Source organism: Silurus meridionalis, chromosome 29, assembly GCF_014805685.1.
Source record: "Silurus meridionalis isolate SWU-2019-XX chromosome 29, ASM1480568v1, whole genome shotgun sequence".
Classification (NCBI taxonomy): domain Eukaryota; kingdom Metazoa; phylum Chordata; class Actinopteri; order Siluriformes; family Siluridae; genus Silurus; species Silurus meridionalis.
Window position 1 is genome coordinate 12,006,158 of NC_060912.1, and position 13,787 is coordinate 12,019,944.

A 13,787-nucleotide genomic window follows, 5' to 3' on the forward strand; every position below is an offset into this window, starting at 1 on the left:
ATCTATTTTTACATCGAGTTCTTCAATTTTATTTAAAATAAAGAGTGTGTGAGAGAAGGTCCATAAGTTCTCCAGATCAAAGTTTGGGTCACAAATACTCCATTTATATTGTGCTTTGAGGAAAATCTTTTGAGATGAAAAGAATGCTTTTTTACTTAAATATTTATTAAAACATGTTTTGATATATGAACATGAATAATAAACCAAACATCATAACACATTTATGATCTGAAAAAAGTCTACAAATAAACAGAAATGAAAACGTGTTAAACCCGACACGTGATGCACAAACGAGAAGTTTTTACTTTTTTTTTTAAAACATTAATGAACACATTTCTAAACCTTCAATCAAAATATAAAACAATCAAATTACAAATACATCAAGAAAATACTTTTTGTTTTTTTTTTAAGCCGGAAAATTGATCATTTTTCAACAATAGTAATTAATATTTAGAAATTATTTATATACAATTAAGACTTTTAACACCACTGACACCATTATTATATAATAAAGTAATATATTTAGGAGCTTAGGATACTTTTGAAATAAGATAAGATCAACCTTTATTCGTTCCACAGTGGGGAAATTTCTGTGTTACAGCCGCAAAGAAAAAGAAAATTGCAAATATATATATATATATATATATATATATATATATATATATATATATATATAATACAAGTATATACATTACAGTGTATAAACACAAAAGAAAAAGAGACCAATAAAGTATTTATGATTTTAAACATACTGCACATGAGTGATATTGCACGGTTTTATATATTAGTGTTATTGTACATTTATTTCATGAACACTGTTATTGTTATTATTGTAGTTAAACAGTAATAAGGGTGTATTCTGGTGTCTGGTTCACTGAGCAGCTCTGATTATAAAGTCAAGTCAAGTCAAGTTTATTTGTATTGCGCTTTTCACAACAGACATTGTCTCAAAGCAGCTTTACACAAATCAACAGTTAAGGTGAATGGTGTGAATTTGTCTCTGATGAGCAGCCGTGGTGACTGTGGCAAGGAAAAACTCCCTTAGATGTTATGAGGAAGAAACCTTGAGAGGAACCAGACTCAAAAGGGGAACCCATCCTCATCTGGGTGACATCAAGAGTTTGATCATAAATCTTTCAACAATACAGAACACTGGAGAGTGAGAACTAACATGAGTACTGGAGCATCAGCTTCTCCATGCCAGAGCCTTTAAACACTGCAGGAGGTCCAATGTCAAAACTCCACACATGTAGTGGGATCCAAAAAGTCTAATAGCAGCAGGGAGAAAAAGATCTTCTGTATCTCTCCTTCAGACACTCAGAATATAAAATATTTGCTGTTTGTTATTATACAAGTTTAATAACACGAATAGAATTAAGTGATCAAATATTACTGCGTCCCTGAATACAATTATAATAAATATAATAATCATTATTATAGCATTTTGTCGCTTTGAGTAAAAACATGCAACATAAATCTCACTGACTCACGAATAGGTTGTTATTAAACAGAAATGCATTTATATAAATAATTGTATTATAATTGATTATTATTTTGAATATTTAAATCACTCTCTCTCTCTCTCTCTCTCTCTCTCTCTCTCTCTCAGGACAGGCACTCTGCCGGACAGCCCGCGCCCTGTGCGCTCCGATTGGCCCGACGCACAATATGACGTCACACACAGCGCGACGCCAGTTGACTCCGGACCCCCTCCTCCTCTCCTCCAGGTCTGCGGAGTCTCTGTTGAGCTGCTGCGCGCGTGCACGGGAACAGAGGAAAACAGTGAATAAATAAACAAACAAATAAAACCTGAGAGAAAAAGAAATAAAGGTCTTTACCTCCCCCGATTCCTGCTTCTCTGCAACCCGAGGTATAGAGTCGGAAGGTACGCGGAGGGACTCGGTAGCGGCTCGCGCGTTTCTTTCCAGAATGTTCCGTCGCGAGACCGCGCGCGTGCGCCGTGACGCGCGCTCGCGCTGTTTGTTTGTTTGTTTATTTGTTGATAGTAATAAACAGTAGTAGTGAATAGTGATTAAAGTCTGGATAAAGCGCGTGTCTGCGTGTTCGCCAGGTGCCCGTGATGGACCCGCGGAAAGTGTCGGAGCTGAAGGGCTTCGTGCAGCTGTGTAAGGAGAACCCTGATGTGCTGCACCTGCCCGAGATGGAGTTCTTCCGCACCTGGCTGCATGGGTGAGGAAACATCTCATTACACACTGTGCTGCACGTGTCCCATACTTTCCTAATTACACACACACCAGCCTTTATACAATACAGCAGTGCTGGTCGTTTACAAACGATTCGTTCATGTGACTCAGAAAAACGAGTCGATTCACTAAGTGATTCGTTCATTTTCGACTCAGCAAAGCATCGCAACATCTCAGTAGGTCATGTACAGGAACCAGAATGGAGTAGTTCATCTCTCCACACTCTCCTAATCCGAGTCAGTTCTTTATCACGTGACTCCCATAGACACTGTAGAAACGAAATGAACTAAAATGACTCGAAACGATTTGTTTATTTTGATAAATCAAATTCTGTGTGACACACATTACTCATTCAGCCTCTTTGTGTGTGTGTGTGTGTGTGTGTGTGTGTGTGTGTGTGTGTGTTTCAGACTGGGAGCGACCATTCCACCACTTAAAAAGTCAGGCTGCCAGGTGAAGGACACGTCGTTCACACGTGACTAAGCACCAGTTCACCACGCTGCATGTTACACGTGTGTGTGTGTGTGTGTTGAGAGAGACAAAGCTCCAAATAAGAAGCATTACAAGAGTGTTCAAATATAATACTCCAAACGTATGCTCGGACCGCTTACATTTTAAGCTCATACTTTTGATCAGTGAAAAATTGAAAAGGCCTTATAACCACGGTTCAGTTTTTTTCTCCTGTAATATATGACTTCTAGATGAACTTGTATAGAGATATGATGGGGAAAGCATGGAGGGACGTAGCAGGGACCGTCAGTGCTTTTGGTCAGCGAGCATAGCTAGCACAGATGTTTTGCTAATCCGAGCCCAGAAGGAGGCCAGTACAAAGGTCAAACATGTAGACGTAGTACGAATGTTCTTAAGTTAAACAGTTTGTACCTGCGAATGTTTCTCCTCAGAAGTTAAAAAAAAAAAAGGCTGTCTAGGCCACACCCACAAACCAGCTGTAAAACTATAAGGTGTCACTTGTGTTAGCATTACCATGCATTGTTTTTCACATGTCTGATCTCACCAACAAACAGGGAAGATGTCCATGTGATGCGACTCCGCCTCCTAACACAGCCCCGCCCCCGAAGGCCGAGCCGGCCCCGCCCACTGAGAGTGAGGAGAGTGAATTAGGTAATTGCAGAGTGAGAATCTTTTCCGTGCTGTGGTGATGATACTCTGCTGATATAGTTGAATGATGTGAGATGTTTCTCCTCTGTAGAGATTGACAACGAAGGAGTGATAGAACCAGACACAGATGAGGTTCAGGAGATGGGTGACTACGAGAACCTGGAGGTGTGTGTTTTTTTTCTGAGCTTCCCACAGCTTTACCTCATCCTGGGGTACATTTTCTTTGTCTCACTGACATTACATAGTTCAAGAGTGTTTCAATCTTCAAAATCTCAGGTGACTGAGGAGATGATGGATCAGGCAAATGAGAAGAAGGTGCAGGCAATTGATGCACTGGGAGAGGGTGAGGAACCTACACACCTCACACCATTGTGGCACTTACTGGACTTACTGTAGCTGATCTGATTGTGTGTGTGTGTGTGTGTGTGTGTGTGTGTGTGTGCGTGCAGGAGAGCTGCAGAAAGCTCTGGATCTGTTTACTGAAGCCATCAAACTGAATCCACGATCAGCTATACTCTACGCCAAGAGAGCCAGGTAACTAACTTACACACACACACACACACACAAACCAAGACAAACAGGTAACACATATAAACACACACACACGGTTAACACTTATTAACTATACAGGGAATAATATACTATTTTATATTTAAATGTGAGTAAAGTGTGTGTGTGTGTGTGTGTGTGTGTGTGTGTGTGTCAGTGTGTACATTAAGATGCAGAAGCCGAATGCAGCGATTCGAGACTGTGACAGAGCGATAGACATAAACCCCGACTCTGCTCAGCCTTATAAATGGAGAGGGAAAGCACACAGGTGAGGACGAGACACGCATGCAGTGTGTGTGAGGAACATGCTGCTGATGTGTGTGTGTGTGTGAGAGAGGAACATGCTGCTGATGTGTGTGTGAGAGGAACATGCTGCTGATGTGTGTGTGTGTGTGTGTGTGTGTGTGTGTGTGTGTGTGTCAGGTTACTTGGACATTGGGAAGATGCAGCTAAAGATTTGGCAACAGCCTGCAAACTGGATTATGATGATGATGCCAGTGCCATGCTGAAGGAGGTTCAGCCTAAAGTGTGTATATATACATACACACACACACACACACACTCTCTTCAGTATGCCCCACTTTTTAGTATCTGCCTTTTAATATATTGTGTGTGTGTGTTCGTGTTCACAGGCCCATAAGATCCAGGAGCACCGGCGTAAATATGAGCGTAAACGAGAGGAGAGAGAGATCAGAGAGAGACAGGAGCGAGTGAAGAAAGCCAGGGAGGAGCATGAGAGAGCACAGAGGGTGAGACAGAGGGGTGTTCAGACTTCATACAAAAGTGAACAGAGTGTATTGCTAACCTGTGTGTGTGTGTGTGTGTGTGTGTGTAGGAGCAGGAAGCCAGGCAGCAAGCAGGAGAAGGAGCACAAGGAGGTTTCCCAGGATTCCCAGGTACTAATAAACTCGTGTGTGTGTGTGTGTGTGTGTGTGTGTGTGTGTGTGTGTGTGTGTGTGTGCACGCATGTCTGAATACTAAGTGTTAATGTTACTGTGTGTGTCTCCTGTAGGTGCCGGAGGTTTTCCAGGCGGATCTCCGTTCGGAATGCCAGGCCTGCAGGAGCTCTTTAACGACCCCGAGGTGCTCATGGCCATGAAGGTGAGGAACCATTTTCTCACCTACTTCATCACCACTTGGTTCTCAGAACAGTTGGTCATAGCTTTAGTGGGATTGAGCCCTCCAAAAGTATTGGAACCCCTGATTCGAGGTTTTCTTCAACCATCTTAAAGGCACAGAGTTGTGTAGAACGTCTTTGGATGCAGGAGCATGAACAAGGAGAACCAAAACCTGTTCCAGCATGACATTTGTGCACAAAGCTAGCTCCATATAGATCTCCTGCTATAGAGCTGCAAAGCACCTTGGGCATGAAATGTAAATGCCTCCTCATCTCACCTCTTGTAGCTGAGTGAGCAGAACACTCCATAAAATCTAGTGGAACAACATCTCAGAAAAGTGGACGTTATAACAAAGTGGAGACGTGGAGAAGAAGCACATTTAAATCCATATAGTGTAACTAAAGAACTTTAAAATCTAATATCTTTGAGTTACAACAAATAGGTTCATCTCTGTGTTGAGTCAGAAGTGGTGGTGTGGAGGAACCTCCCTGACACTTTCCTCAACAATGGATCAAATAGGTGATTGACCAGGAGACAAACAGTTCACTATTTATATATCGGATTGCGTGATCGTGAAGTGGTAGTTCAGCGGGTAAGATGTTTGGGTTGGACTTCTGATCAGATGGTCACAAGTGGACACACCGGCACCATCAAACTGCCTCGGTTATGAACCCTTAGCTGTAGAAAGGAGATGATCTGGATAAATGTGTAAAGATTTTTGTTGGAGCAGACCCTGAGCTCCCCATCATGGAGATCAGAAATGGGAAGATCGGATCATTTTAGTGACTCTTTAAACCTGGTTCATCAAAATAAATTTTTTAGTCATTTGGTTTATTTCGTTCCTTTGATCACCTTCTCAGTATCTGTTAGAGATTTAGCGTTGCTCAGTAGAAAATGAGTGAATCGCTCTTGGAGACGACTCGTTCTTGAGACACATTAATCCGGTTTTAAACGAATGAATCATTCATGAACGAGCTTCACTACAAAAATGCTCCCAGGTGAGTCGTCGCAGGGAACGGTCTTTAATCTGTCTTTTTTACCTTGTGTGTGTCTGTAGGACCCTGAAGTGATGGCCGCCTTCCAGGACGTGGCTCAGAACCCAGCAAACATCTCCAAGTACCAGTCCAACCCGAAGATCATGGCTCTCATCAACAAACTGAGCTCCAAGTTCAGCGGGCCTCAGGCCTAGGAGGCCGACACTCTGCCATAGCACTTACTCTCTATAACAATCTCTTTCTCGCTTACATGATCCGTTTCCTCCTCTGCTGACCAGATCGAGGGGAGAGAAATGTGTAGAAACTCGTACACTAGGTTTCAGGGCTACTAGAACACCACCGGGACGAAAACAAGGGGCAGGGAACGGCTAATCAGTCTAATCTATTACCATAAAAATAAAAGGGGGGGGGGTGGATGTGGTCTCGAACACTTCCTGAATCACAGAGAGTGGCTTCGAGAAGGTCTAAATCACTGCCTTGCATTTCTTTTCTTCTCCCCCTGACTGTATCCCCGAATCCCTCTGTCCCGGACCCTCTCACTGCACTTCATTCAAGCCGAACTGACGAGATGTTCACGCTGAGGTTCCATCCTGTCAGGTTCTCTCACGTTTTTCAGGCTCGTTCTTTATTTTCTGACCTGTTCTGTCACACAGGGAGAATAAATTCACTGTTGTTTTTTTGTCCCCTGATTCAGGAGTATTTCTATCTCAAATGGCTCTGAAGGATTATTTCAGTCAATAAAGGTTTCAGTTGTTGCAGAGTTGCTGTCCTGTTTTTTGTGTAGTAATGAATCTTTTTTGGTAAAAACAGTCACAGTGGAGTCTTGGATTGATTGGAGTGAAGATTTATTTATTATTGTTAAGTAATAAACTGTTACAGTAAAACACCAAACTACTGATCTGATTATTTTCCTGTAACACCAGAACTCGATATTCCTTTATCAACAATTAAACACGACTTCAACAAACTGATGTAATAGTAACTGTTAAACGAGTTACCGCAGAAACAATAACGCAGTAAGTAGAGATGCGAAATCGTAAATCAGACCAACTGCCCAACCAACTAGAAGTAGATCTTTAAAAAAAAAATGCTACTAATAAAGAAATATTGTAATGATGGTATAATAGGAATAAAACTCATACAGGATGCTAATGTTCAGACTGGTAACTGCTTCAACACTGTAATTTTACCCTCCACTCAAATCTGTGTTTTACCCCCAACACACACACACACACAGTCTGTTACTTATATAATGATCCATTACATTTCAAAAGCACAAACTGCAGAACAAAAAAACAGTAAAAATGAAAGCGTGTTGTGAACCCTCGGTGTTCAGTGTCCGTACCTGAAATCAGAGCACATATATTACACACACACACTATATATAAAGTATACACACTGTGAATGAGAAAAATTAGAGAGAGGTCACTCACTTCTGGAACTCCCACTCCCTGTTATCCAGAGGACACACCTGCCTCGTCTTCAGCCAGCGAGAGATGCAGTGGAAATGAAATGCATGCTGCACACACACACACATCACTTATACATCTTGTTTTAACACTAAAATATAATAATGCAGTGAACAGCTGGAGAACTCCAGATGTGTGTGTCTTACATTACAGACTCCCCAGGCCACTGTGCACTCCTCTGATGTGGCAGAAGCCTGGTTGGCCTGACACTCAATACCTAAAAACATACAAAAAACATTTCAAACAGGCACTGAAGCTGCGAGTGTGCGAGTCAGACTCCTGTTCTTGGCTGACAGAAACAGAACCTGAGGTCACCCCCTGGTTTGGGAGCTCATCCACCTGTTCTGTGCATGCAGAGATGTTTTTCTGCTCAGCACGGTTGTAAAGAGTGACTACAGGAGGCACTAGATTCTTCCTGGTCGCTTGAACCTGGTGAGTCTGGCCGTTATTTTTCCCACCATCCAGTTTCTCTCTCACATCAACAAGACATTTCCATCGAATAGTTTTTTTCCCCTCTCCATTCTGTGCTGTACTGATGTGTAGACATTTTCCCAAAGTTTGATTGAATGAAGGCAAAGTACGTTTTCTAATTTTCATTAATGGATTACGTGTTTGTAAAAGATGCTGATGATACGACGTGTTTCCAGAATTCCAAGACGGCTGTATTAAACGCCTTCCTGTAGAGAAGATGACACATTACATCCTATCATGAGCGATCACCAGAGGGTCAAGCAGAACACCAGGTTTCCACTGGTGATCAGATCGCTGAAGACGGCTGTTAATACCTTCATCTTCTCATCTACCTGGATTTCACTTATATTTCCAGACCCCCCCAAAAAAACAAGCATTCCATTGGAATTTTAAGCACCAAAGACCTTTTTCAGGCGAGACAAAGACCAAACGTCTCACCGAATAACTCAATCGTATGTAATGTGTGTGTGTGTGTGTGTGTGTGTGTGTGTGTGTGTGTGTGTGTGGTGTTTGTGGGATTGACTGCACGCGTCCTCAACGCAAGGAAGATTTCTGAGGAAACACTCACAGAGGTCCATGATGTGGTTCCTGCAGATGGCGCAGTTGTCCACTACGATGTCCCAGGCCCACAGAGCTACAGCGTTCCACTGCAACACAGCCAGAGATTCGGGTTAGAGGCAAAACACCACGCCACTTTTCGTTTCTTCTTAGAGGAGAACACCTTAGATTTTAGAAGACACCTCTTTTTTGTCATTATAGATGGAAAGGGTTTGGTCACGGTCACTACTTGATCCGTACCAGAAACACAAATATGTGAAAACTCAGTTTGTTCTGCACATCAGTTCCAAAAGGTTTTACTGCATATCTGGCGATCCGAATATATTTAAAGGATAAATAAATATCTTGTGCGTCTCTTAAATTCATTTGTCAACACGCATGCGGAAATATGTAGAACAGAATTTTAGAAAATTAAACATTAAAATGTAAAAAGACATAAAATCTATTTATTCAATCAATTTACTTTGTGCCAATTTAATAAATTACTAAAATTAATCAATATAATAAAAAAAACAAGTGTATTGCATTAACTTTTTATTTAACTTAACCCAAGCAGGCAGTCTTTTTATTGTTGTATAGATGCTCAGAAATAAATAATAATAATAATAATAATAATAATAATAATAAAGAAGCAGTTTTGTTTTGCTTTTTTTTAAATTTGAACAAATTTGAAATTGAACAGAACCAAGAATTTAGAAAATTGTGTACCGTTACAGCTGTAATATTAATATCTATATATTTATAATTTTATATATAAATGTGTGTATAAACCTGTGGTGTGATCACATCTGGGATTAGCATTTTATAGATTAAATTAAATCATTGCTCAAGGGCGGAGAAAATTCCAGAAAATCTTAAAAACACCACTATAATGAATAAAAGTAAAATAACAGTGTAACTGGAGTAAATTGATCTATTTTTCTAAACTTAGTGAGAACATGGTGAGATGTATTGTGCCTAATCATCTCCTCAGTGTAGCATTAGCATTAGCATTAGCTACCAAGACACACCAGGAAACGCTCTCACATTGACCTGACCACAAAACCGCGAGCTTCAATTAATACCATAAAACGGGATTCCGATCAGTTTCTTTAGATTTAAGGTCAGAAATCACCTTTTTCACTTCAAATCGCTTCTTACTGGCCCCGCTGTTCGTCCCGCTCGGGGTGTCGACATCCATCGCGGCCGCCATGTTTGTTCGAAGAAACTCCAACTCTCGCGAGATTTAAACGAGACTACAGAGCCGGGGATTGGGTCTCAGGCTTAATCCGGTTTTCATGACGGTTCTGGATAAATCCGAAGTGAATTTTATTTGAGGCGGGTTTTTACATGATATTTTTAAATCATGATAGTATGCATATGTAATTAGATTTTTAAAGGAGTTAAGAAAAATCTATAAAAAGAATATAAATAAAAAAGTCAGGTTCCACCGAGATTTGAACTCGGATCGCTGGATTCAGAGTCCAGAGTGCTAACCATTACACCATGGAACCACATAGCGTGTCTGTGGAAAATAGAGCTATTTAAACAAACCATGTTCCCCAGAGCTCCATCGAAATATGACTTTTGCTGTGAAGGTTTGTACTAAAGATCTCAGGTGGCCCTAACGAACACCTGAAACTCAAACTCCTCCAACATCACTGTCTGATCTTGTAGCTGAATGAACACAATGGAAGTTTACAATGACAGTACCTTTTCAAAGCATATGGATTGAATGGATTGTTGATTAGATTGTTTCTCAAATGTTCTGGTGTTAATCTCAACGTGAGAAAAACGGTAACCTTCAGATGTCACCAGACGTACTAGCAGACCAAGTGGATAGATTAGTAAGGAGGAATTTAGAGCAGTGATTAAGAGGATGAAGAACCCAGCCATTAGGGGCACAAGCCAGTGCACTCTTAGTGCCGGTCCCAAGCCCGGGTAAATGGGGAGGGTTGCGTTAGGAAGGGCATCCAGCGTAAAACATGTGCCAAATCAAATATGCGGATCACAAATGAGAATTTCATACCGGATCGGTCGAGGCCCGGGTTAACAACGACCGCCACAGGTATCGTTAGCCGACAGGGTACCGGTGGAAATTGGGCTACTGTTGGCCGAAGGAGGAGAAGGAGAGGAGGAAGACATCTACAGAGACGGCAGGAAAAGGAGCAGTGTAGGAGAGTAGAGGTTCGGGTTGGTACTTTAAATGTTGGTACTATGACGGGTAAAGGGAGAGAGATAGCTGATATGATGGAGAGGAGAAAGGTAGATATGCTGTGTGTTCAGGAGACCAAGTGGAAAGGGAGTAAGGCCAGGAACATTGGAGGTGGGTTTAAACTGTTTTATCATGGTGTGGATGGGAAGAGAAATGGTGTAGGGGTGATTCTGAAGGAAGAGTACAGTAAGAGTGTAGTGGAGGTGAAGAGAGTTTCTGATAGGGTGATGATCGTGAAGGTGGAAGTTGAAGGGATGATGATAAATGTCATCAGTGCCTATGCTCCACAAGTTGGCTGTGAGATGGAGGAAAAGGAAAGATTCTGGAGTGAATTAGATGAAGTGGTAGATGGTGTACCTAGGAAAGAACGATTGGTGATTGGGGCAGACTTTAATGGGCATGTAGGTGAAGGAACAGAGGTGATGAGGAGGTGATGGGTAGGTATGGTTTTAAGGAGAGGAATGTGGAAGGGCAGATGGTGGTAGATTTTGCTAAAAGGATGGAAATGGCAGTGGTGAACACGTATTTTAAGAAGAAGGAGGATCATAGGGTGACGATAAGAGTGGAGGAAGGTGCACACAGGTGGACTATGTGCTATGCAGGAGATGCAACCTGAAGGAGATTGAGACTGTAAGGTGTTGGCGGGGACAGTGTAGCTAGACAGCATCGGATGGTGGTCTGTAGGATGGTTTTGGAGGCGAAGAAGAAGAGGAGGAAAGTAAGGATTGAAAGAAGAATAAGATGGTGGAAACTGAAGGAGGAAGAGTGTAGTGTGAGGTTCAGGGAAGAGGTCAGACAGGGGCTTGGTGGTGGTGAAGAGGTGCCGGATGATTGGGCAACTACTGCAGGAGTGATGAGGGAGGCAGCTAGAAAAGTACTTGGTGTGACATCTGGAAATAGAAAGCAAGACAAGGAGACGTGGTGGTGGAATGAGGAAGTGCAGGAGAGCATTAGGGGAAAGAGGTTGGCAAAACAGAAGTGGGATCGACAGAGTGATGAGAAAAGTAGGCAGGAGTACAAGGAGATGCGGCAGCAGGTAAAAGGGATGTGGCGAAAGCCAAGGAAAAGGCATATGAGGAGCTGTATAAGAGGTTGGACACTAAGGAAGGAGAAAAGGATTTATACCGATTGGCCAGGCAGAGGACCGAGCTGGGAAGGATGTACTGCAAGTTAGAGCAATAAAGGATGGAGAGGAAATGTGTTGACTAGTGAGGAGAGTGTGTTGAGAAGGTGGAGGGAGTATTTTGAGCAGCTGATGAATGAGGAAAATCACAGAGAGAAGGTTGGAGGATGTGGAGTTGGTGAAGCAGGATGTAGATAGGATTAGTAAGGAGGAAGTGAGAGCAGCGATTAAGAGGATGAAGAATGGAAAGTCGGTTGGACCAGATGACATACCGTAGAAGCGTGAGATGTTTAGGAGAGATGGCAGTGAAGTTTTTAACCAGATTGTTTAACAGGATTCTGGAAGGGGAGAGGATGCCTGAGGAATGGAGAAGGAGTGTGCTGGTACCGATCTTTAAGCATAAGGGAGATGTGCAGACCTGCAGTAACTACAGGGGAATTAAGTTGATCAGTCACACCATGAAGTTATGGGAAAGAGTAGTGGAAGCCAGGCTGAGAGAAGAGGTGACCATCTGTGAGCAACAGTATGGTTTCATGCCGAGGAAGAGCACCACAGATGCCTTATTTGCTTTGAGGATGTTGATGGAGAAGTATAGAGAAGGACAGAAGGAATTGCATTGTGTATTTGTGGATTTAGAGAAAGCGTCGACAGAGTGCCAAGAGAGGAGTTGTGGTATTGTATGAGGAAGTCAGGTGTGTCAGAGAAGTATGTGAGGGTGGTGCAGGACATGTATGAGGACAGTGTGACGGCAGTGAAGTGTGCAGTAGGTACGACAGACTGGTTCAGGGTGAAGGTTGGACTGCATCAAGGATCGGCCATGAGCCCTTTCCTGTTTGCAGTGGTGATGGACAGGTTGACGGACGAGGTCAGACAGGAGTCTCCTGGACTATGATGTTTGCAGATGATATTGTGATTTGTGGTGAGAGTAGAGAGCAGGTTGAGAAGAGCCTGGAGAGGTGGAGATATGCGCTGGAGAGAAGGGGAATGAAAGTCAGTAGGAGTAAGACAGAGTACATGTGTGTGAATGAGAGGGAGGGCAGTGGAGTGATGCGGTTGCAGGGAGAAGAGGTGAAGAAGGTGGAGGAGTTCAGGTACCTGGGGTCAACAGTGCAAAGTATTGGATAGTGTGTTAGAGAAGTAAAGAAAAGAGTGCAGGCAGGGTGGAGTGGGTGGAGAAAAGTGGCAGGAGTGATTTGTGATAGAAGGGTATCTGCAAGAATGAAAGGGAAAGTTTATAGGACTGTGGTGAGACCTGAGATGTTGTATGGATTAGAGACAGTGGCATTGAGTAAAAGACAGGAGGTGGAGCTGGAGGTAGCAGAGCTGAAGATGTTAAGGTTTTCGTTGGGAGTGACGAGGATGGACAAGATTAGAAATGAGTTTATTAGAGGGACAGCACATGTAGCATGTTTTGGTGACAAGGTGAGGGAGGCAAGATTGAGATGGTTTGGACATGTGCAGAGAAGGGACATGAATTATATTGGTAGAAGAATGCTGAAGATGGAGCCACCAGGTAGGAGGAAAAGAGGAAGGCCAAGGAGGAGGTTCATGGATGTGGTGAGGGAAGACATGCAGGTAGTTGGTGTGAAAGAGGCAGATGTAGAGGACAGGGTGGTATGGAGAAGGATGATCCGCTGTGGCGACCCCTAATGGGAGCAGCCGAAAGAAGAAGAAGAAGAAGAAGATTAAGAGGATGAAGAGTGGAAAGTCCTTTGGACCAGATGACATACCAGTAGAAGCATGGAGATGTTTAGGAGAGATGCAGTGGAGTTTTTGACAAGATTCTGGAAGGTGAGAAGATGCCTGAGGAAAGGAGAAGGGGTGTGCTGGTACTGATTTTTAAGAATGAGGGGGATGTGGAGACCTGCAGTAACTACAGGGGAGTAAAGTTGAGCAGTCACACCATGAAGTTATGGGAAAGAGTAGTGGAAGCCAGGCTGAGAGAAGAGGTGACCATCTGTGAGCAGCAGTATGGTTTCATGCCGAG

General features: G+C 42.7%; 2 protein-coding genes and 1 non-coding gene across 3 annotated transcripts; 1 reads left to right on the forward strand and 2 right to left on the reverse strand.

Moving 5' to 3' along the window:
- Positions 1-1,683: 1,683 nt before the first annotated feature.
- st13 (ST13 Hsp70 interacting protein) lies at positions 1,684-6,745 on the forward strand. Its single transcript, XM_046843833.1, has 13 exons — positions 1,684-1,885; positions 2,072-2,190; positions 2,615-2,657; positions 3,230-3,326; positions 3,415-3,488; positions 3,600-3,666; positions 3,773-3,857; positions 4,030-4,140; positions 4,296-4,398; positions 4,505-4,621; positions 4,708-4,768; positions 4,885-4,973; positions 6,048-6,745. The coding sequence occupies exons 2-13, from the start codon at positions 2,081-2,083 to the stop codon at positions 6,177-6,179; spliced, it is 1,089 nt and encodes a 362-aa protein (XP_046699789.1). The 5' UTR covers positions 1,684-1,885; positions 2,072-2,080; the 3' UTR covers positions 6,180-6,745.
- Positions 6,746-6,813: 68 nt separating this feature from the next.
- On the reverse strand, positions 6,814-9,731 carry rbx1 (ring-box 1, E3 ubiquitin protein ligase). The gene is made up of 5 exons (XM_046843842.1): positions 9,598-9,731; positions 8,494-8,572; positions 7,601-7,671; positions 7,419-7,504; positions 6,814-7,330 (listed from the first exon to the last, which is right to left on the reverse strand). The coding sequence occupies exons 1-5, from the start codon at positions 9,673-9,675 to the stop codon at positions 7,318-7,320; spliced, it is 327 nt and encodes a 108-aa protein (XP_046699798.1). The 5' UTR covers positions 9,676-9,731; the 3' UTR covers positions 6,814-7,317.
- Positions 9,732-9,904: 173 nt separating this feature from the next.
- On the reverse strand, positions 9,905-9,976 carry trnaq-cug. The gene has a single exon. It is a non-coding gene; the product is annotated as a tRNA-Gln (tRNA).
- Positions 9,977-13,787: the final 3,811 nt, after the last annotated feature.

Excerpts from the sequence above, each read along its gene's own strand:
- st13 (XM_046843833.1), top strand. The coding sequence starts at position 2,081 with ATGGACCCGCGGAAAGTGTCGGAGCTGAAGGGCTTCGTGCAGCTGTGT. Across the intron at positions 2,658-3,229 it reads TTAAAAAGTCAGGCTGCCAG|GGAAGATGTCCATGTGATGC; the intron begins GTGAAGGACACG and ends ACCAACAAACAG. Across the intron at positions 4,974-6,047 it reads AGGTGCTCATGGCCATGAAG|GACCCTGAAGTGATGGCCGC; the intron begins GTGAGGAACCAT and ends GTGTGTCTGTAG.
- rbx1 (XM_046843842.1), bottom strand. The coding sequence starts at position 9,675 with ATGGCGGCCGCGATGGATGTCGACACCCCGAGCGGGACGAACAGCGGG. Across the intron at positions 8,573-9,597 it reads AGCGATTTGAAGTGAAAAAG|TGGAACGCTGTAGCTCTGTG; the intron begins GTGATTTCTGAC and ends GCTGTGTTGCAG. Across the intron at positions 7,672-8,493 it reads GAACCACATCATGGACCTCT|GTATTGAGTGTCAGGCCAAC; the intron begins GTGAGTGTTTCC and ends GTATGTTTTTAG.